The 27,325-nt window shown below is 40.2% G+C and overlaps 2 protein-coding genes and 1 non-coding gene across 4 annotated transcripts; 2 read left to right on the top strand and 1 right to left on the bottom strand.

Annotated features, from left to right (window-relative positions):
- The first annotated feature begins 285 nt into the window (after positions 1–285).
- LOC111337793 (uncharacterized) lies at positions 286–13,760 on the top strand. 2 transcript variants are annotated; one of them, XM_088752639.1, is made up of 9 exons: positions 286–378; positions 4,340–4,412; positions 4,778–4,930; positions 6,173–9,049; positions 10,902–11,058; positions 11,739–11,914; positions 12,139–12,298; positions 12,634–12,823; positions 13,529–13,760. In XM_088752639.1, the coding sequence occupies exons 1-9, from the start codon at positions 301–303 to the stop codon at positions 13,553–13,555; spliced, it is 3,891 nt and encodes a 1,296-aa protein (XP_088608765.1). In that variant the 5' UTR covers positions 286–300; the 3' UTR covers positions 13,556–13,760. The 2 variants fall into 2 exon arrangements, with proteins under 2 accessions (XP_088608765.1, XP_088608766.1); XM_088752640.1 differs by having other exon boundaries at positions 299–480.
- Positions 13,761–14,542: 782 nt separating this feature from the next.
- On the bottom strand, positions 14,543–25,577 carry LOC111337404 (FAS-associated factor 2). Its single transcript, XM_022943691.2, has 14 exons — positions 25,483–25,577; positions 25,343–25,411; positions 24,245–24,463; positions 22,661–22,745; positions 22,174–22,203; positions 21,500–21,600; positions 20,712–20,797; positions 20,358–20,449; positions 19,027–19,116; positions 18,308–18,395; positions 17,653–17,734; positions 16,944–17,033; positions 16,282–16,425; positions 14,543–15,840 (listed from the first exon to the last, which is right to left on the bottom strand). The coding sequence occupies exons 1-14, from the start codon at positions 25,537–25,539 to the stop codon at positions 15,655–15,657; spliced, it is 1,419 nt and encodes a 472-aa protein (XP_022799426.1). The 5' UTR covers positions 25,540–25,577; the 3' UTR covers positions 14,543–15,654.
- On the top strand, positions 23,261–23,333 carry Trnan-auu (transfer RNA asparagine (anticodon AUU)). Its single transcript has one exon. It is a non-coding gene; the product is annotated as a tRNA-Asn (tRNA).
- Positions 25,578–27,325: the final 1,748 nt, after the last annotated feature.

Raw genomic sequence — 27,325 nt, 5'->3', positions numbered from 1 at the left:
CAAATGGCGATGTTTGCATAATTGCTGGCAACTGTTGTGATGCAACCTCTAGCAGTCTTTTCAACCAATTTTGGCGGGAGACCGAATTATATCAACTAAATCATCGGTGGGAGCGAAGCGTATGGGTAGCTTGTCAGAGAGATGTGTTCCCAAATCTCTAAGCACGCCATTGCTTGAGTCGCCGAAATTTGTCACATCTAGCAGACTTTACTAACCTTATGACCTATTTAAATTTTATCAAACTTTTTCCGCATTTCAAAATAGCTTTAAAGGTTTAATGTAGCGTACAGCTCATTATGAATGAAAATAAATCAATTACTCGTTCTTAATCGTGTCGATCCCACGAATGACGCTGTCAGAATAATCGTGTCCAAAATGGAAAGTCTTAATTAGGTTCAGAGATTTTAAGCGAACCTCATCATATCATCTTTACCGCGTTCAAAACATAAATACATGGCAGCCTGGCTGACACTTCGTCTGGTAAGTAACCGTCAAACAGAAACAAATATCGCCATGTAATTAGATCTCAATTCAAAAGTTAGTAAAGCTAAAGCTAATATTTGGTCTTGAGTCTTACCAAGAAAAATTTTTATCACAATATTCTCCCAAAAAAAATTGATCAACCCCTGTAACGAAAATTAAAACTTGTGTGAGCAGGCGAGTGTATGTAAATTCAATGTAGGTAAAAAGCGATTATTTTTTTAAACTCATTTGATGTAGAAGTTGTTTCCTAGTTTCTTGTTTTAATGAGTTTTGAAGGGAACCTCGTAGTAAACTGTCCGTTGCGACAATATCAGATGGTTGGATGTATTCTGACACTGACAGCAGACGGGAGTTATATTTCCATGGTATTATTTTCCTTTAGATTTTGTTTACATTCAGACCACTAACTCTGCAAAAATAAACATTCTACATCAACAGGATTACTTTGATGATATCTTTTTTTAGGATTTTTCGGGGTAAATTTTCTAATGGGGCGCTGAAGCGTCAGATCAAGGGAAACTTAATAATGTACTCATTTCAGGAGGAAAATGTTTTGAAAGCCGCTCCACATGCCTAAAGATATGTCTATGGATTAAAGACATGCCTAACACTCGCTCGAGCACTATAAGTCTGTTTGATATTTCCTCACATTAGTATCAATATGAATGAAATAATTTTCTTCTAAAATAAAATGAAATAAATACTTTTAAAATTAATTATGGGAGAATAAAGCGAAATGCTTGGTAAACCTTTCTGGAAAAGTTTGTTATGGCAGAAGCAACATAGAAAACGGAAAATTTAACAGAGCGGAACGTGAAAATTATACACTACCTTAGATATACTTAAGGCCACAAAGAAAGTGTCCTAAGGCTAAGGTTAACAAGGAAAATTGTAAAAATAAGAATGATGTCTAGAACAAATGTTTGTGGAGGTATATTGAAGAGAAAACGCAAGCACTAATCTTTAGTAACATAAGTTTTTTTAATGAGCCCACGACATGAATTGGATTGTTATCAGACAACAAGCTAAGGAGAACTAGTCCGGAACGAATATTATTAAACTATTCTGTTGAAACTGTTTGCCTTGACTTCAATTATTGCAGCAGATTCGGTCAATCTTTTACGACAAGCAGTCATAATGTTAATCCTAGGAAAGAGCGACGCGAATTTTGGCCGACAAAGATTGCCGCGCCTGGATTTTGCCATGGGTTTGTTAATAGGCTATTCAGTTTTTTTCCTTCTACGAAAGCGAAAAAAATGAAGACAATCGAATACACCTATTAAAACATGACGTTAAAACAAAAAAAGGGAAATAAGGAGTGAATTTGATCCATGTCGTCAGAATGTTTACAAAGAATACAAAAGAGCACATTTAAGAACACATTAATAGCTTTTTCATGACGGAATGTTGTCATAATAACAAGAATATCCACAAAACGAATTATTGCTCGAGAGCATTTTGAAGGCACCTCGCCGGTTTTTGGCTGAATCGGTCATAAACTATAAATTCTACCACGAATTTGTGATAATGATATTCCTCCTACACTTGTCGATATGACGTAATTTGAAAGAGGAAATACTTTTTTTAATGAAACGTGCATAATGAAGAACCTTTTCTTGATAATTCATTCTTTGGAAGTATGATCCGGCTAGATCGAGGCCGAGACTTCGAAGGTTGCTGTCAGTTCAAAATACGTTGGCGAGCTTGTGTGACTCCAGTAATTCGTTAACCTCGCCTCAGATCAACATACCGTAGTTCTGATTCATGATATTTTTAGGTCTTTGCATGTCATTGTTTATCCTGCACTGCAACGATACCCGGCTAAACCCTCCCGGCGGAAAGAAGATCAGCTCTGTCTCCAACGCAGCCGTTTGTTACTTCCAGATAACGACTGGAAATTAAGGATACTGGGTCGAGGTTATAACATGCTCGCGTAGTTCCATAGATAAAACCATAATGAAAACCGACGTGCACACGGCCGGCTGAACGGGTCGACGAAAGCCGGTCCGGAAAAAGCCGACCGGTGCTGCTGCCCTCATGTCGCTGTGTTGCAAAAACTTAAAGGAAAAAAGAAATGATAAAAAAGTCGCGTTTTTCAAGGAATTGGGAGTTTCTTGTTCTGACTTGAAAATAAAGGAAAAGTCTAATCGCATATCACTTAAAGAAAAGGATAAAAAAAGTCGTGTTTTTCGATGAATGCGAGGACTAGTGAATAAAGAATCAAAGAATCAAACTATCTGAGGACTGGTACTCAGAGTGGGGTCCATTCCCCTCCGGGATCCCTCAGGGAACTAAATTAGGCCCATGGCTGTTTCTTGTACTTATAAATGACTTAGTTCTTGATAATTTAGCTATGTATGGAAGTACGTTGACGATACGACGGCATCAGAAGTCGTGTCCAAGGGCAACTACAGTTATGCTTAGGATATCGCAGATAAGGTTGTGGAGTGGTCCATGCAGAATAGAGTCAAACTCAATCGCGAAAAGTGTAAGGAGCTCAGAATATCTTTTGCAAAGAACGAGGCCCAGTGTGCGCCTATTGTTGTAGATGGTAAAGAACTAGAGGTAGTGACTAGTGCGAAACTTCTAGGCCTGACGATATCGAAAAACTTTCAGTGGAGCGAACATGTTAGTCACGTAATCAAGAAAGCGTCAAAGCGTCTGTATTTTTTAGTGCAGTTAAAAAGATCAGGAGTTCCTAGGCATGATATGTCCACCTTTTATACTGCCTGTATCCGCTCTGTTCTTACGTACGCGGCACCTGCCTTTTTTTATGCTTTGCCAAAGTACTTAGCAGACGAGTTGGTGCGAGTCGAGAAGCGGGCTATGTCTATAGTTTGCCCTGAACTGCCCTACCAGGAGACCATCGAACTAATGAACATCGTCCCCATTTTATTCGTCCCCATTTCATCGTGGGGCTATGTATTAATACTTTCGACACCATTATAAAGGACCCTGAACATCATCTGAATAAGTTAATTCAACTTAGCGGTCCGTGACGCTATGCCTCAAAGTGCAATAGGCGCTTCATCGTACCCAAATGCAAGACAGATCGTTTTAGAAACAGTTTTTTTATTATAAGATCCTGTACCGTTAATATAAATATGTAGGTTTTTCCAAGTCCCTTTATTGTATTTTATCCCTTTTTTACATACTTTTATATTTAAAGTATTTAATGTTATGAACCCACTATGCTAGTTTAATCATTTGTATATACGCAATTCAGCCTTCGGGCTGCAATGTATAGGGCAATTTAACTATCTATCTATCTATCTATCTATCTATCTCTCTCTCTCTATCTCACTATCTATCTATCTATCTATCCATTTAGTGAGTTTCTTCTGAGTTGAAAAAAAAAGGAAAAGCTTTATTGTGGAATCTTTTCGTGGTTGTTCCGCGTGCACTCGTCTCTTACATCCTTTTTAGGGTGAAACACGATTTTCCGAAATTTTCAACATTTAATGTTTATTTGATAAAATGGCTTCGAGCCAAATATTTTCCCATCCGGCCCAACCAAACAAGTAAAACAAGTACATATTGTTTTTGTCTCAACATCAGAGTTGTCAAGTTGGTCCTTAAAACTGAACATACATTCAAAGTCAATTTGGAATGTCAGTAACGTTTTCAAGAAGAGAATGAAACCATAGAGAGCCCCTCCCTCAATTCAAAACTGACAAGATTCACCCCTTTTAACAAATCTAAGTACTTTGGGAGAGAAAAACCTGAAGGCTTTGTTTTTCTCAAATGAATTATCACTGCTCACAGATTTACTGAATTCTCCATAACTAGTTAATCAAATTCATACATTATGCTACGTGGCACATTCAAGTAAATGTGCTCTTTTTTTTTCTTTCAGTTATTTTTGTTTGTTGTGGTTACTTCGGCGAATGGCCTGTTTCCTTTGCATCAAGAAAATGACATCGATACAGGTGAAGATAAAAATATAAGTTAAATAAAAGTTTTATACTCTAATGTTAAACGCCCCAAAATTGCATTTAGGTAAAATAAAGGGAAGCACTGCTACTAAAAAAGTGTTATAGAAATCTTACATATAAGTAGTGGTTTGTGCTTCTTATCAAAGCTTCTCACTTAACGTGAACATCGTTTATCACCAAACTTTAAGGATATTGTTGAAAATTTCGATGTTACCCTTCTTCCAAACCATGTTAATTTTAGGTCACTCGTCTCTTAGCCCTGTTGGTGACATTCAAAGGAATTGTAAAGAAAGTTTCCCACCATTTCTGACAAAATAAGCCGGTGCTGCTTCAGTAACCAACCACTTGTTAAATTTCAGATCAACTCATAAATAAACGATTGGAAAGGCTACATCAGGGCTCGCCCTCGAAAGATCCTTGTGACGCTCTTAATGGCAATTGTAACGAAGCCGATGATGACTGGTATAGACCTTTTGATGATGAAATTGACCGACTGATTTATCAGATGAAAGGTATTTGGTATAAATGTATGCGGTAATGACTAAGATGGCTGGAACCCTCTCTTCCATTCCCAGAGGTGACCAATATGTAATTTATTTTTGTAAAAGTCAACACAATGATATGCAGACTAGTTAAAAAGAATAAAAGAAAATAATCATCTACTTAACAATTATTCCACAAGCACGTGTTGGATATGAGATGATAGATAGCCAACGAGGCGCGTAGTGCCGAGTTAGCTATAATCATTTCACATCCAACAAGTGCGAGTGGAATAATTTTTTTATTAAAAAAAAACCCAAGATATTAGACAAATCTTCTCGACTTTATTTTGCAAGAAGAAACCAGATGTTACAATGTACAGATATTAGATTATGATATATTGGCTCATATACCATAGTGGCCAGGCCAATAAAAAGACTTGAATTGCATTATCTAATGATCGAGTTTTTTATAAAGTATATTATTAAAAACTGGATCATTGGATAATGCAATTCAAGATTTTTTATTGGCTTAGCCATTATGGTTTATGAGCCAATATACCATAATCTACAAATATGGTAAGCGTGTGCATGAGCTTGAAATTAAAAGTGAGCTAAAAAACTTAAGACTTGGTAAGATTTGACTAATATCTTGGAGGCGTTTTTAATAAAACAATTATTCCACTCGCGCTTGTTGGATATGAGATGATTATGGCCAACTCGGCGCTACGCGCCTCGTTGGCTATCTATCATCTCATATCCAACACGCGCTAGTAGAATAATTGTTAATTATTCATGTACTGTGCAGCTATAAGCTAATCCCAAGACTGAGTTGTAACATGGGTAAAGGAGGATTGCAACTTAAATGATTGAATCTGTATCTTCTCACTTTTGAAATAAATCTTGGGTGAAATTATTAGCTGGATGAAACAGATCATACCTGCGCGTTACCAAAACGCGTTCATTTCCTGATAGAGTATTTTGAGCGATGAATGAACTCAATAAAGTCCGCTATATGTCCGTCTTTGCCACTCTTTGATAGATTTCAATTGTCTTCCATACATCATTTATTGCAGAACCATTCACAAAAGGGACATATTGCTCAATCTTTGACAGAGAGTGGGGTGTAAAATGGACGTAAAACGTTCAGTGAGACACCGAGATCCTACGGTCAATCTCCTAAAAAATAGGAAAAGATTCAAATTTCAAATTTGCTCGCATAACTCCTTTAAAAACTCGAAAACTATTCTAAGAAAATATTACTATTTCTAACAGAAAAACGCACAGAACCGCTCCTCGAACAATTTGTTACGAAGGGGACGGCTGGAGAAGAAGGTAGCATGCAGATAAAGCGCGCTGAGGTGGAGACTACTGTAGGCGAAGCTGCAGAAAGCGGAGAAGGTATTGTGGAGGTGTTAGAAAGTGGAGAAGGCGCAACAGAGACAGGGGCTCCAGAAGAAGGGGCTACAGAAGCGGCAAGTGGAGAAGGCGTGACGGAGGACGCTGCTAGTGGAGAAGGTGCTACAGAGGCAGGGGCTACTGAAGGGGGTGCTAAAGGGGAGGTAACTAGTGGAAAAGGTGCCAAGGAGGCAGGGGTTACTGAAGAGTTAGCTACGGAGGCGGCAAGTGCAGATGGCGCCACGCAGGCATTAGTCACAGCAAAAGTTGCAACGGAGGCAGGCATGACTGAAGAAGGTGTAACAGAGCCAACGGCTAGGGGAGAAGGTGCCGCAGAGGCAGGGGCTACTGATGAAGGTATTACGAAGCAAGTGGCCAGTGGAGAAGGCGCTACGGAGGCAGAAATCACTGAGGAAGAGGCTGCAGAAAGTGGGGAAGGAACTGTGGAGGTTTCAGAAAGTAGAGAAGGCGTTACGGAAACAGGGGCTACTGAAGAAGGGGCTACGGAAGTGGCAAGTGGAGAAGGCGTTACAGAGGCGGCTTCTGGTGAAAAAGGCGTTACAGAGGTAGAGGCCTCTGAAGAAGGTGCCACGAAGCCTGTGGCTAGTGGAGATGCCGCTACAGAGGCTACAGAGGCGAAGACTACCGATGAAGTCGTTACAGAGGCGGCAGCTAGCGGAGAAGGCGCTACAGAGGAAGGGGCCATTGATAAAGGCACAACGGAACCTGTGGCTAGTGGAGAAGGCGCTACAGAGGTAGGGGCCACAAAAGAGGGTATAACGGAGCCTGTGGCTAGTGGAGAAGGCGTTACAGAAGGAAAGACCACCGAGGAAGTCGTTACAGCAGCTAGCGGAGAAGGCGCTACAGATGTAGTGGCCACTAAAAGTTTTACCGAGGTAGCAGTTAGTGGAGAAGGCACTACAGACGTGAAGACTACCGATGAAATCGTAACGGTGGCGACAGCGAGTGGAGAAGAAGCCACAGAGGCTGAGTTAAGTGAAGAAAGTATCATGGAGGAGGAGATCAGTGGAGAAAGTGCCACCGAGGTTGGGGCTACCGAAGAAGGCACAACGGAACCTGCGGCTAGTGGAGAAGGCACCACAGAGGTAGGGGCCACTGAAGAAGGTACAACGGAGCCTATGGCTAGTGGAGAAGGCGTTACAGAGGCGCAGACTACCGAGGAAGTGGTTACAGCAGCTAGCGGAGAGGGAGCCCCGGAAGTAGAGGCCACTGAAGGCGTTACAGAGCAAGCAGCTAGAGGAGAAGGCACTACAGAGGTGAAGACTACTGAGGAAGTCGTTACAGTGCCGGCAGCTAGTGGAGAAGGCGCTACAGAGGAAGGGGCTATTGATGAAGGTACAATGGAACCTGTGGCTAGTGGAGAAGGCGCTACAGAGGTAGGGGCCACAAAAGAGGGTATAACGGAGCCTGTGGCTAGTGGAGAAGGCGTTACAGAGGCGAAGACCACCGAGGAAGTCGTTACAGCAGCTAGCGGAGAAGGCGCTACAGATGTAGTGGCCACTAAAAGTTTTACCGAGGTAGCAGTTAGTGGAGAAGGCACTACAGACGTGAAGACTACCGATGAAATCGTAACGGTGGCGACAGCGAGTGGAGAAGAAGCCACAGAGGCTGAGTTAAGTGAAGAAAGTATCATGGAAGAGGAGATCAGTGGAGAAAGTGCCACCGAGGTTGGGGCTACCGAAGAGGGCACAACGGAACCTGCGGCTAGTGGAGAAGGCACCACAGAGGTAGGGGCCACTGAAGAAGGTACAACGGAGCCTATGGCTAGTGGAGAAGGCGTTACAGAGGCGAAGACTACCGAGGAAGCCGTTACAGCAGCTAGCGGAGAGGGAGCCCCGGAAGTAGAGGCCACTGAAGGCGTTACAGAGCAAGCAGCTAGAGGAGAAGGCACTACAGAGGTAGATACTACTGAGGAAGTCGTTACAGAGCCGGCAGCTAGTGGAGAAGGCGCTACAGAGGAAGGGGCCATTGATGAAGTTACAATGGAACCTGTGGCTAGTGGAAAAGGCGCTACAGAGGTAGGGGCCACTAAAGAAGGTACAACGGAGCCTGTGGCTAGTGGAGAAGGCGTTACAGAGGCGAAGACTACCGAGGAAGTCACTACAGCAGCTAGCGGAGAAGGCGCCACAGAAGTAAAGGGCACTGAAAGTTTTGCAGAGCAAGCAGTTAGTGGAGAAGGCACTACAGAGGTGATGAAGACTACCGATGAATTCGAAACGGAGGCGACAGCTAGTGGAGAAGGCGTCACGGAGGTTGGGGTAAGTGAAGAAAGTGTTATGGAGGAGGAGATCAGTGGGGAAAGTACCACCGAGGTAGAGTCTATCGAAGAAGGCACGACGGAACCTGTGGCTAGTGGAGAAGGCGCTACAGAGGCGAAGACTACCGAGGAAGTCGTTACGGAGGCGACAGCCAGCGAAGAAGGCGCCACGGAGGCAGAGGTTGCTGAGGGTGTTACAGAGCAAGCAGCTAGTGGAGAAGGTGCAACGAATGTAGTGGTCACTGAAGAAGAAACCAGAATGGTGGCTAGAGGAGAAGGAGCTACGGAGGCGGAGACTACGGATGAAATCGTTACTGAGGCGGCAGCTGGCGGAGAAGGCGCCACGGAGGCAGGAGTAATCGAAGAAAGTACCATTCAGGGGGAGATCAGCGGAGAAGGTGCCACCGAGGTGGGGGCTACTGAGGAAGGCACCACGGGGACAGCAGCCACGACAAAACCCTCCATGGTGGAACCAGGTATTAATAAGCATGTACTAATTAAGTCAATGTTTGTAGTTCTGCATCAGTTTTTCTAGTGATATGGTTTTCTTTCAGTGGCTTCAATCGATTCACTCTTTTCGTGTTTCAAATAACTTAACAACTTGTTTTCTCCAGCTGTGACGAATAGGCGCCACAAAGGTGGGCGCCCTCCAACATACACAAAACACAAAACATAAACAAGCCCGAGAAGACACGCCACAACACAACTAAACGTAGGCCTAGAAATATTTATTACTCTAAGTAAGTAAGACAATATGGTAATTCACAATTACAAACGACAAAAAAAAATTAAATTATTTACCTTAATGACAATAATGCGATAAAACTAAATTGCTGAATTATTTACCTAAATTACTTTACAAGAATTTACAAGAACGTAATAATTTAAAACTAGAATGCGCTAACTATATTTACAAGAGTATTATTAAGATAAAAAAGAAGGGTTTTTTTCAGTTCAGTTTGGTTAGGTTTCACCTTACGCCCGCGTCCGTGTTCTTGTCTTGTTCACAACTCACCACGCTCCACCAACAAACGGTGCCCTGCCAAACCAAACTCCCGACTCCCGTTTCTCCAACTAGGTTCCCGTCTCACCAGTTCACAACTTTGCTCGTTTCTTTCATCTCAACTTTGCTTCGTCTTCTGAAAACTTAGCCGTTTTCAACTTTTTACTTCTCGTAACTTGACTCGCTCAGACTTGTTGTTGAATCAGTTACTATCTCTTCTTCCTTTAGCTCACAGTCTGGTAGATTCTTTGCACACCCGTTCCCCGGCAAATGATTTTCTACCGTGAAGTGGAACGATTTTTCTGAATGAATTTGTCAGAACTGATATTGTGCCGAGTCTCCGTTCCCTCAAATTTTTCCACGCTCGTCGCTCGCAACTCTCAAACCTTCACCTCACTTGTTGTAACCGTGCCCAAATCCTTCATGATATACCGACGCAAGGTGCGAGAAAAAGGGGAAGAAAACTATTGAATATAGAGAATAAAGGTTAATTACACAAGTAAAGAATGCGGATTACGTGATAGATACAAATACCACACACTAGACATATCCTAAGAGAGTAAAAAAATGCATTACATAATCCTAAGTTAATTTTTTTGAATGTTTTCATGACACCAGCTTACTTTTTCCCCTTTTTTTTCGTGGGTCGTATTGTTTCCCTTTTCATTGTAATCTCGTCCCACAAGGTCACTTGGTTCAAACCCTATCATTCATTTTAGGGTTATCAATTCCTATTGTTGTTATACGTGTAATTAACCTGTTTAGTGTGTTTCACTTTTAGAGATATAGTACACAAACGAGTGCATGCAAAAGCGTAGTAATTGCAGATATTACCCTGAAATATGTAGAGCAGAGGTTGAAAACGGTTGGTAAGCCACCGCATCGACTTTTATGGAGCTGTGGGGCCGGGTTGTTCAAAGCGCGATTAAGCTAACCGAGGGTTATCCAACAAAATTTTATTTAGTTTTGTAGCTTTGCATACAGTTTTATTGTTAAGTTTATATTTTTCCCTTCAGTTTCTTCTTACTCTAACGTAAAACCTTTTACAACATAAGCTTTGACCTACGCTTTATTTAAAGAATATCAAAGACAAAGTAAACTTTTAACCCCACTGAGATTACTACTAATTGCGTCTGAACAACTGGTTTAGATTTGGGTTCTTTTTATGTATAGTCAATCGGCAGTATTGACGGTAGTGATCATCGGTAGTGATCAATCGGCAGTATTGATCGGCAGTGATCATCTGAAAACTCTTCAAAATTTTATTAATGTTTCTATGGCGATACAGAATTCACATTCAAAAGTTTTTTCTCATTTTCTACAAGGTTGTGGTGGCGTTCTTTTGGGAGACCAAGGAGGTTTCTCTTCACCTGTAATCGATGGGGAATACTATCCAAACCACGCACACTGTAAATGGACGATAGATGTTAGGAAGGGCTTCAAACTGCGCATCACTTATGAGCTTTTTGATACAGAAGAGCAGTGAGTATAAGGCGATGCGTACGTCGTTAGGCGGAGTATTACTTTGTCCATCGCAGAGATACTCTTTTGTTCGTTCTGAGAGTGATGGAAGGGTTTTATCATTTTGCACCTTTCTAGTTTTTGATTGAGGGGATTCTTTGATGAATGGTAAAGTGATGCGACGAGGTTCAAACGAGTGGAAATCTATCGGCTAATTGTAAAGATCCGGGGATAAAATGCATGATAACCACGAAATCAAAAGAATGTGAATCGACACTTTCCCTTTGAAAAGACAAAGAAAACCAGATGTCCTTACTTAGTTTATCCCTTATTCAAATGTTTCTGCGGGGAAATTCCTCAGGGAAAAAAAAATACTTCCAACGCAAGACAGTTCACTGTTCAATCGGCAGTATTGAAAATTTCAAGTCTTCACCGGGTTCCTCATCGCAGAAGTGATCATCTGAAAACTCTTCAAAATTTTATTAATGTTTCTATGGGGATACAGAATTCACATTCAAAATGCATTTCGCCGGTCGAGACATCACGTAGCTAACGAATTATTTGTATTTTTACATCAAAGCAGATATCTATTTGGGTTGACCAACAATTTTCCTATGCATGTAATGTAATATTAATTTTCTGCGACCATTTCGGAGAGATGTCTTATTAGAACCACTATTCTACTTTTTTCTTTGTTTCAGCTTTGACTATTTGGAAATCCTACAAGGGAACAAAGAACTGTACATAATCGATGGACACAAGGATGCCAATTACCAAACCATAGTGTTTGGCGATAACAAAGTAGTCACCATCGCTTTTCACTCTGATGCCTTCATAACCTACAAGGGATTTAAAGCCAAATTTAAAATCACTGCTGGTGGGTATAATAATTTTAGGGCCCGTTCCCCATAAACTACTTGGCTGAGAGATGTTTTAAGTGCTGCTACATGAATAGGTAGATTTTTTTACCAGTTACGACCTAAGTGTTACACTTTCAACCCAAACAAGCGATGAAATTGAGAAAAGAAAAATTTGCATGGTTATCATATATTCTTGAAAGAGGCTCTTTTTGCTTTATCTGTTATCTCCTTTATTTGCCAGGTTCAGGCTGTGGAGGCCAGTTGATAGAAAAAAAGGGACACTTTGAGTCGCCAAACTTTCCAGGAAAGTACCCTGACAACACTGAATGTTTCTGGATTGTAACGATTAAACCTGGCCAAGAACTTAGAATCCATTTTGACAGCTTTCAAACAGAACATGGGTGAGTTGGCGTTCATGTCGTTTGCGTTGGTGGGGTAGGGATTATTTAACAAAGTTTTTTTTAGGAATGTTTTTTCTCAAAACCCGAGGATAACTCGGACTTGTTCCTGGTGGTATGCGGAATTTAGTCCCCAAAATTTGGATCCTGTTTCAAAAAATACATTTTGACAACAGTAGCTATGTGGAATATTTTACCCACAATCTCAACAACCGAAGAGACGAGACGGATTGGAGCTAAACAGAGACTTCTGTGGTCCGGTAGGTCGATAAAACATAACAGTTTCGCAGTTAGATGTAAAAGCACTTTTTATTTCAATCTGTCCTCTCTGCCCACAGCTTCGATAGCTTGAAAATTGAGGTGGGGAAACGGATGGTGAAACTACTCAGCGGATATCGACACCGTCAGCCTGATGTGGTAATTCATTTTAAAGAAAAGACGGGTGGTGAAATCAACCTTTACTTCACTTCGGATGTGACCATATCAGAAAAAGGATTCCGCGCCACTTACGAAATCGAACCCACCAAAGTAAGTGATATGTTCTGTCAGAGTAAGAATGTTAATTGACTTATTTAGGCGTCTAAACTTATTGCTAATCAATAGATGGGATTGTCGTATTAAAAATCATTATTTACAAAAGAAATGTTGAATCCCGTAAGAGGGTCTTGAGTAAGAGCGCGCGGAAGGCAGGAAAAGGCAGCGCGGCCCAGCGCACAGCCCCGAGAGATGTAGGTTGGAAAAAGGTGCAAGAACTAAGGAAGGGTGAAGGAAGGATATCGGCGATCATTTATTGAAATGCTTATGAGATAAGTTAGGTCAGACTGAACACCAGACTAGAGTACCCATGAGTAATCATCTCTGGAATCAACGAGGGATGGTCCGGCCTGGAAGCTAGCCCTCACTATTTGCTCTTCGGCACTAGGGTTTCTTCGCCCGCGGGAAAGGACTGCAAGGGTCTGGCACTGATTAGTGCCAGACCACCGACAAAGCTCTCCTCGCCTCGTCTCAAATCTTACCGAGGGCGGAGAAGAGTGCATTCTGTTGCGCTAATAACGAGAGCCTGCTCACAAGCTAGAAACAGTAAAATTGATGAATATGAAATCCATGTCTTGCTACAATGAGTGGAACTTTTCCTCCTCTAAACGGGAGTTAATTTCCTTTCCCTTTAATTAGCCCTTATTAAGGAAACCGCCGACTAATTAAAGCTTCTGTTCGCTTTTCTTCCTTCAACAGGACCTAGCGAAAAAGGATTTCATATAGTAATTCAAGGGAAAAAAAAAAGGACTCGCTACAAATGAGAAACCCTTCTTTAAATTTGTTTAGGATTTTGGAATAGGGACAGCAAATTTGCTTAATTGATAATAGCTTTATGTTTCAATGGTCATATTACATCTCTGCACAACGTCGTCCGCCGTAAGAGATTGATAAACTTGTGTAATATCGTTAATAAACGTTTCCGATAAGGGCTCAAGTTCTTTTTTTGACTCATGTTTGCCATATTTCGAAGCAGAAATATTTAAAGAGGGCAGCCAAGGTGATTGAGATTTGGAGACTAGTCAGAGAGTCAGAAAGTCTTAGGCACTCTAAACAACAAACGTGTCTAGTTACAATGATAAGGTTGAGATCGGACGTCAGCATTATCAGGCGCCTCTGGCAGCCGCTTCAGTCCATGTAACGATCTCACCTTCCCTCCCATCCCACCCTAGGGGAGGACATCCACCACACAGTAATCTCGTGCGTGGGAAATTAACGTCTCCTACCCCTTACCCTGCAGGAGATGGGGCCCACGGTTTATTCGTCCTTATCCGAGAAGACTACAATATCTATCCATTGCTTGATATTATAGAAAGGTAGCAAATTCTCCTCACTTATTTTGAGACCACGAGTATTGGTCCGGCCGGGGCTCGAACCCTCGACCTCCCGACCTCCCGCACACAATCCGGCGCTCTAACCCATTGAGCTAACCGGGAGGCACTTTCCTCCAAGCACTTTCACTTGCATACCTAGGTTTGTAGTCCCCTTCGTAATTCCAAGAAACGACTTGCAGGGCCCGAGAGAGGCAAAACAAGGTAAAGGCGGTTCTCGAACATAACCAAACTCAGTCTTTTGGCTCCATTTCGAATTATCACTTTCAATTTTGAGCTGTGTTATTTTTATTTATGCTACTGTATTACGACCATCTGAGAAATTGAACTGGAATGGACTGAACTGAAGCTGTAAAAGTACAACAATTCAACGAGAAAATACTTTCCTTTCGAACGGATGACTTTACTTTATTTTCATATTCAGTCAATATTTCCTCTAATTTAATTAAAGTTTAAATGAAAGACAGCCTAGATAATTTGAGCTCGTACAAGGCAATGCTTCTTGGAATTGAGTCATCATCTCGCAACTCAAATTTTAGGAAACATTTAATTATTCTTTGAAATCGAGGTGAATAGTGGCTAAATATTTACCGAGCCGCGAAGCGGCGAGGTAAATATTCCTGAAAGCCACCATTCACCAAGATTGAAAAGAATACTTGTTTTAGTATATACACACGAAGTGATCCCGACAAAATTAAAAGGAAACCATTTAAAGGCAATTTCTGCTTCTGAAACTTTAGCGAAACGCGAGTTTACGCCCGCCATTTTGTTTTTCACATTATCCACTCGCTCGGAGGTGTACATTGTTGATTAGCCCGAGATAGCGAACCAATCAGATTGCTTGAAACGCCAAGATCACTAAGTGTGTATAAACTAATAAAAAATGAAACAAAAAAAAAAAAATTCAACGAGTTTCATTCCAAAATAAATCGTCAAACCTGTGTAATAGCCACTTGCTTCGAACGAAACTCATGTGAATTTAAGACCATAAAAGCTAGCTTTATTCGTGATAAAATTCCCCAAATAATGCAGTTCAGTTCAAATAGATATAAAATAAGTTAACACAAATAAATCAAGTATAAGGCTCTCACGCTGAACACGAAATACACAGTTGTATTGAAATGCCTTTACGACCCAATCACTCCAGTTCCGTGGGATTCCATTCCCTGGGGCATACTGTTTTCGTTGGATACTCCTGTCCTTGAAATCTTTAAGCGACCTAGTAAATGGAACATCCTTAGTCCGGGCGCATTACCGTGTGGTACCGATCTTGTGTCTTGTGTCTTGTGTAGTCAATAACCTCTTCCGCTTGGCGTTCTATCCGGTTCTTAAAAATAATTGTTGTTTGTTTTTCTTTTTTTATTCTCGTTCTCTTAACTTTTTTTAAATCAATCGCTCCCCTTGCGTTCCAGATATTCAAGTGTCCAACACACTGCAAGTAGTTAAAATGCCTTTCAAACCCGTGCGGCAACATTTTTTTTTCACCAACAGTTTTCAATCGCTATCACTTTCATCTTCTACATTTTGCACAAACAGCATTGCATTTGTCTCGATGCCAGCATCTTCAAGTGTTTGATCTTCGCTTGACGAGTCGAGCGCATACACTTTACGTGGAAAATTTGACACCAAGACGAATTCTGCCGGGGACTCTTCATCACAAAATACAAAATCGTACAACGCCTAAAAAATGAGGATGAGAATGTGGAGTGTTAAATGAACAACAATTAGTTAAGCAATCGGCGAGTTCCACTCACAGAGGCATGGATAGCATTTTCCAAGGGGGGATGTAACTACGAGTTTCCGTGCACCTCGCGTAGATTGGCCTATACCGCTGCCCCTCTGTGTAAATCAACAGGCCCGTATTTATGCAGTAAGAACACTAAACGGAGTATCCAAATCTGACGCACGAAGTGCCTAAGAGTATTTTTTTTTATCCACTTGGATTGGGTACGAATCCACTATGGCTTTACCTCCCACCCCACCCCACCTACCATTCGTAAAGTATCCACGACAGCATGCCAACACTCATGTTGACTTTTGTAGTTCCGCTATGATAATGCTATCCAGATATAACCCTGCAGGTATAGTTTCAGACTACAATGCTGTTAATACACATCTTACCTGCAAGGGATGCGACTTCAAAAACCTCCTCTCCAGTCGTTTACCATTGGACAGTTTCATTACCACGCGGATAGCATCAGGGTGGGAACTTTCCGGTTCTTCGGGAACTCTCAGTTTTCTATCAACACGCTCCCGTGCTATGGACTTTACAGGCAAAATTTTCTCAAGGACTAGTATAATACTAGAAGATTCAAAACGCTTTAAGATTTAAGAGCGAAAAAAACAATGGCATGTGTGGAAATCTCTTCCTTTTTTTGGAATCACGCAAAGGAAGCGGAAGCAAAGCAGGTAAATTGTGGGAGCACAGGGAGAAAGTGAGCACCAAACTTAAGCCCCATTGAGACAGATGCCTCACGGGACTCCCGCTTAATTCACGCTTCTCCTGCTCAGATTATACTTCTCCCGTAAGGCTAAATGGGGACGAGCTAGGCTGCTAAACACGCGATTACACCACAAGTTCATTGTTCTTTATTTCTCTCAACCGGTATGTTGCACTGCAATAAGTCAAGACCTGTTGCAGAAAACGGGAGAAAAAACGGAGACAAGTCCGGAAATATTAAGAAAAACACATACACCGGTGGCGTTTCCCGGTCAAAAACCCAGCTTTGAATGGATTATGGGCTACTTGTCCTAGCCTCAATAATATGAAAACAATTCCAAACCTCTGCTCTGTTTTGTCGTGCTTCTTCCTTCTTGCGTTTATTTTCTTCTTCTTGTCGTTTTTTGTCTTCCTCTTCTCGCTTTTTTCTCTCCTGTTAACATACATTTCATAGGAGTAGAGTGATGAGCTTGTCTTTTCAGAAAATTTGAACAAAACCAAAGAAATCCAGACGACCTATGAACTCACGTAAGCTCACCTAGCAATCGTAGGAAAATGCGGGGTACCGTGAGCGAGATAATTTAGGTCAGTTTTGGTTGGGGTGAGGTGAGGGACGCCAGATTTCTCAATCAGTCTCGTAGTTTCACAAACAGAAACCACAACATTCAAATAAAAATTTTTCTATCATGTCAGTTAAACCTGTCTAAGTACATCACTACCTTTGTTCTGCACACGACGGCCGAGAAGAGCAGAGGAGAAGTGAAAGTCTGTTCGTGAATGTAGTAGAAGAGCATAAACTACCGTCTCTTACGCGTAAAAAGTCTGCGATCAGGCATTCCTTCTTCTAGCGGAAGGCGCAAGTAGCAACGTTAGAGCGACAGCCGACTGTCGCATTTTCTGCGCTAATGCGCTGAAAAAAGGATAAGCCTGATCCGAGTCAATTGCATTAAAATCACACAAGTCGAATAAACAATTCGACATTCAAAAACGAGAATGGACATAAAACACCTGCTACTGTAAAGACATCAAAACCTCAATCAAAGCTGCCTTACTTTCTCCTGGTCAGCTCTAACGGATTCATAGTACGCTTCGTCTTGCTCGTCGCGTAGCTGTTGAGCTTGAGTGCGTTCTTGTCTGTTGACGACACACCACAAGTACATAATAAAACAATTGCACTAATAAAAACATACTAATAAATGCGAATCCCATGGAGGGGCAGGAATACATTTGATTCTGGATTACTATAAGTTCTCTCTAATGTTCATAGTGCGGGATACTCTGAGTTTGGTCTGGACTCTGAGCCAACGAACAAAAATCTCTTGGCTTTTTATAGTTCATAGTGCGGGATGCTCAGAATTCGGCCTGGACTCTGAGCCAACGAATGAAAACCTCTTCGCTTTTCTTTACAAACCTCAACGCTCCACTTTGTCACACGTAGCTAGTACTTTCTCGGTTTTTTTTCCCCTAGCAGTCCACAAGTGAAGAAAGAAACGAAACTAAATTGATAAACATTTGTGAAAACTAGGAAATGAGAGAGGAAGCATGAACGAACACGCAAATTCCAGTGCGAGAATCAAGCGATCCTCGCATGTCAATCATCCCATCCTCACGCGCACATTTTGTTTTGACGACACACTGCCTCGTCTTCACTGATAATCCGAAGCGCCTGTAAAAATGGTCAGCTGTGAAATACAGTAAACAACAAACCTGTCAACTCGTGCTGCAACCAAAGCTGGTTCATTATCCTCTATCAATCGAGCAAGAAGTGAAACATACCCATCAACATTCATCAGCCCTGCGAAGAAAAATAGATTCTTAGTTCCACGCATCAGTGTTAGTCAAGTAAGGGAGATGTTGATCGCCTAGATAATAGTTTTCTTTGGTATAATGCCATTTACACGATCTTTGGATGTGTAGAACATGGGTTGCAATATTAGAACCCACATATTTTTTTTTTCACGAGACAGCCAGTAGGTGGCACGTGAGGTGCTCGTGATGGAAACATCTGTCCTATCTTAGTGATGACAAAGCTTCCCTTACCACGAGAATAGGAAAAAAACTTCGTGATCGGCTGCGCCTGGTACGCCACTCTTTTGTTATTATCTCTCTAACTCCCACGAATGACCAAGACAGAATTTCTGCTTACGATATCAATACAATATCAAGCAGACAAGTGAGGAGAATAAAAGAAAATGTCAACAAGGGCATTATCATTTGATACAATTCAAATTCTCCAAAGTAACATCACAAGACGGTATGGTAGATAGTGAGGAGAAATACTAAGGAGATCAGGGAAGTCAAAGGGTGGCTACATTTTGAAGTCATCTGTGATCTATAACTATACAGACGCACAGCAACCTAAAATCTATGTGATAAGTAGACCACTGGGGTGTGATGAGGGTTGGCAGGGCGACGAGGCAACTTACCTTCCATTCGCCCAACAACCGTCATTCTGTTATCTCGGAGACAAATTAGGGCCAGAAAAGGATATGTGGTTTCACGAAGAGCACGTGAGACTGTAGCACAAAAAGAAAACAAAAAACAAAACACATTCAGCCATCATTTCATGAGGCATTATAAACATTACTCCTGCCAGAGCATTGATACAAACTGTCCCTTTACATTATCAGTAGAGGTTTGCCTTGTTCCTTCAAACTTACCATACACACCCTGATAACACCCTTCCATAGGCCCCGCCTATTATCAGTAAAGGTTTGCCTTGTTCCTTCAAACTTACCATACACATCCTGATAACACCCTTCCATAGGCCCTGCCTATTATCAGTAAAGGTTTGCCTTGTTCCTTCAAACTTACCATACACACCCTGATAACACCCTTCCATAGGCCCTGCCTATTATCAGTAAAGGTTTGCCTTGTTCCTTCATACCTACCATACACACCCTGATAACACCCTTCCATAGGCCCTGCCTATTATCAGTAAAGGTTTGCCTTGTTCCTTCAAACTTACCATACACACCCTGATAACACCCTTCCATAGGCCCTGCCTATTATCAGTAAAGGTTTGCCTTGTTCCTTCAAACTTACCATACACACCCTGATAACACCCTTCCATAGGCCCTGCCTATTATCAGTAAAGGTTTGCCTTGTTCCTTCAAACTTACCATACACACCCTGATAAGACCCTTCCATAGGCCCTGCCTATTATCAGTAAAGGTTTGCCTTGTTCCTTCATACCTACCATACACACCCTGATAACACCCTTCCATGGGCCCTGCCTATTATCAGTAAAGGTTTGCCTTGTTCCTTCAAACTTACCATACACACCCTGATAACACCCTTCCATAGGCCCTGCCTATTATCAGTAAAGGTTTGCCTTGTTCCTTCAAACTTACCATACACACCCTGATAACACCCTTCCATAGGCCCTGCCTATTAATAGTAAAGGTTTGCCTTGTTCCTTCAAACTTACCATACACACCCTGATAACACCCTTCCATAGGCCCTGCCTATTATCAGTAAAGGTTTGCCTTGTTCCTTCAAACTTACCATACACACCCTGATAACACCCTTCCATAGGCCCTGCCTATTATCCTCTCAGAAAGGGGGATGGAAAGAAAGGGGCTAGTCACAGAGGGGGGGGGGGGAACTCAGGACTAACGAATTACAAGGGTAGCATCCTTGGTACTCAGGCATAATATGGAAGAAAACACCTGTGTTTCACTTAAATTGCTGTTTATTACCTAATGGTAACTTGTCTATCTCCCTTTCATCTAAAAACTTTACAATGATCACATACCTTTATAACCTTCTTGAGATTTCACATTTGCTCCCCAGAATAACATGTTTCCATTCACATATTCCCTAAATCCATCATTTGTCATAGTTGACCTTTACAGAAACATGTGAACTAATAAGATTAATATGGTATTCACAAATAAGGCATTTTTTCTACAAACTCTGGGCAGTGGGAATGTCACATCCATCTGTACACATAACATCATTCATGGGCTCTTTACACACATGCAACCAAAGATACATGGTTTTTGTACATGTGTTTGGACCAAATGAATAAAACTATTCTAAATGTACTGGCAGATTAAATTAGGACCTGTATCCTCTATCGAGCAAATGCAGATACATATAGACCTACCTACAAAATTCTTTGGTGTCCTCATGTTCTGAACTATGCAGATAAACTAGTAGAAAGCGTAACTCTCTCTTTGCATCATTCAATGCCTGTAGAACATTAAACACACTTCAGTAAGAGATAGTGGGTTATATGGCACAGTGTCCTGATGGTTATGTGTAGGAATACTCATGAGACCAAAGAGAGGTCCAGCATTATTTTATCCCTGAACAAGGTCACAATGCCATATATTCTAGTGAAAACAGTTACTGTAATACCTTTGATAAGTGCCTTCCCTGAAATTATCACCTTCTTTAAATAAGCCACACTCCTATCAATTGAACAATATATAAACCCCCTCTTGCCCTTTCAAAAGATGCACAATCAAGTTTGCCAAGCTAGTAGGGTGAATTCTGGTAATGGCAATATTGGACTTGCACAATCATCCTGTACATTTTTGGTTTGTGTACACATTGTCATGGCAACCTTGATGAAATTAAAGTGATGCTGTAAGCAGTTTAGTAGGTCATGTACTGTTGCAGAAATTGTCAGTTGCTAGCAACAATATATACCTCTGGCAAGCATTTTACCATTTTCAGTTTCCCCATAACAAGTTTGAAGAAAGTTAAGTTTAGAGCCTTTACAATATTATTGTGCCCCCACAGGGTGGTACAAATGGGTCTTTTAAGTTATGATGAGGGATATTTTTAATAATTGTTCATTAAGGCAAACTGCTGCAGACTGAGGTCCCCTAACCAAGAAAATGTTGTTAAACACTAACACCATTTAAATGTTTTAAAGCTTTCTTGTACCTGACTATAGCTTCCTTGATAAAATGTTGGATGCACTGTTCCATACTCTGCTTCAAATTCTGTTTTGAACCTAAGAACATCCTCTAATGGGGTAGTTTCAGCTGGAACAGAAAGAAAAAATTTGGATATCAAAAATATACAAGTTATCAATTCCACTATGATGTCATATCACCAAAGAAGGCTAAGGGAACATGAAATACATGGGACTATTATATTCTGGTATGATTGCTTTACACCAAAATGAATTCAGAAAAAATTGCAAGTCAAGAGTTTATTTTCCAACCATTTTTTTGGATCACTGGCACAAATAAACAAACATTTTGGTTTCTGTGTGGTATAAACTAAAACATGTTTTTGCCCCAGTGTCAGTGAAAGTGGCGTATATTCATCTTGCTGCTTCACGGCTCAGTAACAATGCATCACCATTCCCCACCAATCTGGTGCATAATTCTTTTAAATGTTATATGAATAAATAATTATTCTGGTGACAAAGTCATATTGGATTAAGTTTTGCATCAATTAGTTGAGAGGGTGAGCCAAGCTTTCAACAATGATTGTATTTAGCAAAGTAAAGCAAAATCAACTACAGGCAATCCTGACATCTTTTGACAGTAAATTGAAAATTAAAATTTTAATTGGCAGTACTGACAAACATCAATGGAAAATCTAAATACCTTCAAATGCTCTGGGCCATACAAGTCTCACTGAGAGGAGAGGGATTTAAAAACAAAAGTCACTTTGTTCACAACATTAAATACTAACTTGTACATATAGAAACTGCAATTCAGCGCACTTTTGTAAAAAAAATTAATGAAAAGTTGATCATAAAAGGGAACTATCTATAGTAAATCTCTCTAAACTTCCTATTAGCAACAATATTGGGTTCATATCAAGACCAGTTCTGGTAATTATTGTCATAGATCACTTTTGAAGTTAGTATTACGGTAACCATTTTAAATGGGAGGGGTAGGTTAACCCTCAAACACTTATGCAATAATGTAGGTATGGATGGATTGAGAGAGAAATTAAGTGTGTGAAGATTCTTGAAGATTTATATAGTCAAGCAATGAAGCAATAGAGTGACACACAAGACAAAGTCAAAAAAAGAGTATCTAACAGTAGGATCAGTTCCATGAACCAGAAAACTGCTGTAGACCTTACCAATAAATCCTACAAGATCTCTAACAATACTGGTACCAAATCTGAAAGGAAGCAGTGGAATAGACAAAAACCAAACAAGCCATCCCTGATGAAATGAATGGAAAAGAACATTAAAAAATCATTGTCATATTCGGTTTACATCTAGCATACAATGTAACTTAAATTTTATAAGAAATAAACAACTTTTTTGAGAGACATGTTTCGGCATGCTTATGCCATCTTTAATCAATGAGTGACAGGACGTGAGTAATTATATCACAGACAAGTAGATGAATAAAATATTTACAGTATGATGTAATACAAAAGCGGGTACTAATTACAACGCGACACCAAACATCAAAGGTATGAACTAAAACACTAGAAATTCTGGATTCTGCTAACAACTCAATTGATTTAAAACTCAAAGAAGCTTTTTAAATAAATAAGATCAAACCTGAACTTAACAAACAATTACAGCATTCGTATGATGCACGATCCTTGCAGTAGAGAGCGCTATTTATGCAATAGCGAAAATCAGACCTAAAAAAAATCATCACGGGTTTATTACGGATTTATCATCACAGGTTTATTACAAATCAACTTAACGGCTTGCTCCCAGTTGGCTTGTTAGCTCAATTGGTAGAGCGCTGCACTATTATCGCAGAGGTCAGTGGTTCGAATCCCGTACAGGCCACATTTTTTTCAGGTCTGATTTTCGCTATTGCATAAATAGCATTCTCTACTGCGAGGATTGTGCGTCATACATATCTAATACTGCAGTTCAAAATATATGAACTTCATATATTCATTGTATCTAATTACAGCATTATAACACTTTTCTAGCATTTTAGTTCACACCTTTGATGTTTGGTGTCACGTTGTAATTAGTACCCGCTTTTGTATTACATCATACTGTAAACATTTTATTCATCTACTTGTCTGTTATATAATTACTCACGTCCTGTTACTCATTGATTGAAGATGGCATAAGCATGCCAAAGCATGTCTCTCAAAAAAGTTGTCTATTTCTTACAATATTTATCATACTTACTACTACTATGACCTTATGTAACTTAAATTGCAATGAAGATACCATGCTAGACATATAGGAGGAGACAGTGAAACCTTGAGCAGAAGAGTCATTTCAGCTAACTTTATATAAGGTATTTCCTTAAAATTGTTTTTACAAACTGCTCAACTGCCATTAACTGCTAACCCTAGAATGGAACAGAGTAATCGATTGGCTACCTTTCAAGTCAAGTCATTTCAGGAATATAGAACAACACTTACTTGCTGAAATAAGCATTTTAAAATGAAAAAAATTTGACCCTTAATAGTATATGCATAAATATCAAACTGTCAAATATCATCAAGCAAAATCATAAGTGTTCAGGGTTGTCAAAAACGTTTTTGAGTGACCAATTTGTTATACAGCACAGGCAGCATAGTGTTATGTTTCCATGCTGAAAATTGAGCACCAAACAATTCAGAATGGCTTGTGCTTTTTACAGAGTAGACTGTGAAATGTGGTGGCTGCCAGCTAATTTTGAAAACCCTGATGGAAAAATGATGGCCTTGTAATAGGCAGGATAAGGATAAATTAACCTCATTTGGTCTCTGAGCTACTGTTGTTGTTGTTGTTCGTGCAGCTGCTGCTGTTGTTGCGGTGGATGTTGCAGTTGTTGGGACTTGGTTTTGTGTTACTGCTATTCCATTTACATTATTATCCACTTCATCTTCATCACTAGTTTCAAATGAATTTTGCGGTGGGTGAAACACTGGCTGGGCACCTTCTGCTTCATTCAGTGTATCTTGTACTGCTGTCTGTTAAGTCATACAAAAATTTGTTTACAGAGAAACATTCAATTCAATAAATATAACTCACTCCTCCTATCACTTTAGCATACTTTAATATGGTTCTCATAAAATACGACTAAAAAAATTTGTAATATCAGTTGACCTCTAATCTTGTAAACAAACTTCTTGAGACAAGCTTGAACTTTGAACTTTGAAACAATCACAAAGAGTTCAATCTCTAACAAATGCTTTTCTCCTGTATCTTAAAATCCAAATTTGTGCTGCAAAAAAATTTTATTATTTTATTTTATATAAAGAAAACACCCTGTTTTTACCCAAGGCAAAGTGATATAACACTTTTTGCCCGAGAAATGTCTCAGTGATACATAATGCCTCAACAGTTTCATCCAACACCGTTTGGTTATCAGGTGAAAGAAAAATCTCTCTTAAAGCATATAAAGAGTAAACTTTATCCAGTAGATAGCATTTTCCCCCTTATCAATGACTAAGTAACCAAGTATTGTGATGAAAACATGTACTCAGCCTAAAAAATTTGTCATGTTTTTGTTAACTTGTAATTCCTTGATTACTAACCAGGGAATTAGATGGTAGGGAAAAATACAGAGGAAGTATTTCCCAAATTAATTAATAACTAACTAATCTATGGAAGCCTCAATGCAGGCTTGAGAACTCATGAATTTACATTGTACATTTACTTCGTATTTTTACTTTCTACACAATTACAAAGTAATGTTGAACTGCAATACATAAAAGGAAATGGATAGTTTATCTAGGGAGAAGAAACCGAGATAGATCGGATGTAAAACTTTTTCTTCTACTCAAAATAAGCTTCGCTAGAGGTAAAATAGAAAAAAAAATAGGTTAAAAAACCGAAAACTTATTCACCTCGATATCCCAGTTATGTTGCTCGAGAACAGTTCTACACTTTTCAATATCGTCATAACCAGTTATATCCTGCAAGTAGATAATACAATAAGTATTCCCTACATTTTCAGCCGACAAAGGTATAGAACAATCATTGCAACCTGAAACTGGGCCAAAATCTCCGTTTGCGAAGCGTAGTTACTGTCTCCTTCCGCCATCTTGCCTAAATTACCCACACTTTCTTGCGTGACGGGGATTTTCGTTCAGCCTCGATCCCAGAGTCTTTCTTCATCAGGGTAGAGTTGGGCTCCAAAATTGCTGAGAACTCGCCCGCCAAAATTACGCTGTACAGCCGTCTCCTACCCTCCGAAAGAAATCGAGAAGGGGCCCCTTCCCAGTTTTCTCTTGAAGGGTAGGGGGTGGCTGTACACAGGCTAAATATTACGCCTGCTGAAGACTCCTTGGTAAGTATGCGACGTCAGTATACTCACCAAGAAAACGCGTAACACGTGTGCCGAAAAGACCGCTCGTTGAATTTTCGGAAACCAGATAATTTCTCCAAGCCAAAGGCCGTTTGACTCGGGGACGTTTCATGTACTGGCGAGAAATAACTTCCCAGAGACATAAAACTCGAAAAATGGGAATTTTGCGCTCTGCAAGGGAATCGATATACCCTATTCATGCCGGCTGAACATAACATTGTCCTAGTCCGTGCTTCAGGGAGTACTAGCCAACGGCACAATGGAAATATCAGCGAAGAGTTACCTGAAAACAGGCTAGTTTGTCGCAAGGATCATGTCTTCAACTTAGGAAAGGAAACTTCAGTCGGTGGAGCTCGAGGAAGACGAAAGCGGATCTTGCTCGTCTCGATGGTATATTATTTTCCCTTATCCTCCACTGTGTCGCTAATGCAAAGGCATGTTGACGCAAATATTTCATAGGAGATGCTCAAAGATTATAAAGTTCTGCTCTCATGACTCGGGGATGAGTTTCGTGTCAGTGTATGTCTGCGCACGAGTCTTTCACGCTTGGCCAAAATGTTTTTGCTATTTTAGCAAGAACTGAGAAAAAAAAAGCAGAGGTAAAGAATTAAGAAAAAGTTTACTGATTTAGCAAAACAGACCCAAACTCATACGACAGAAAAAGAAAACCCAAATGATTTCTTTACTTAAGTGACTTTTGGCTGAACCAGAAGGGTTTATATACTTCAATATTCAAAGTTAATTAGCTAACAACTTCTCACCTCCAAATTGCTAAAAGGCAACATAATGGGCTCTACCGCGCCACTGCTTCTATGAAGAAAAAAATATCGATAAATGCGACAGCCGAGACGAATAACCGCCGCCCACGCAGCCCAATGGATAGTGCGCTGGACTGTTGTGCGGGAGGTCGAGGGTTCGAGCCCCGGCCAGACCAACACTCAAGGGTCTTAAAATAGTTGAGAAGTCCTTCCCCACTGCAAATCAATGCAGTGAAAATGGTATGAATTTAAAAAAAATTAAAAAAAATTAAATTAATAGAATCAGGAGAAACGGCAAAAAAATTTGGTTTAGTGGCATTACATGGAAAATTATCCAATCTTTCCAGCCTCTTAGTTTATGCTGAAAGATCAAAGTGTTTTCTGTGTCTACTGTCGAGTGTTGTAAATGTTTAGGATGAAATAATTATATGCAGGATTTTCAGCATTGTTTCAAGATAATAATAATAATGATAATAATAATAATAATAATAATAATAATAATAATAATAATAATAATAATAATAAACAATCTTTAAGGAGGAAGCGCCCGTCACGTAAATACATGGTTTTCAGGGAGGTCCTCCGTAAAAATAAAAAGTATTAAAAGCTAAAATAAGAAATACAATTGTCACAGATCAAAAACGGCGTATATCTAAAGTTTTATCCATCATTTAGGTCAGGAATGCTACGAGATTTTTACTAATCTAATGTCCAGATAGATATACATTTCTTCGTTGTACTTGTTAAATAACGCTAAACTGATC

This window comes from Stylophora pistillata, chromosome 3, assembly GCF_964205215.1.
Source record: "Stylophora pistillata chromosome 3, jaStyPist1.2, whole genome shotgun sequence".
Lineage (NCBI taxonomy): Eukaryota > Metazoa > Cnidaria > Anthozoa > Scleractinia > Pocilloporidae > Stylophora > Stylophora pistillata.
This window is presented reverse-complemented; position numbering and strand designations above follow the sequence as displayed.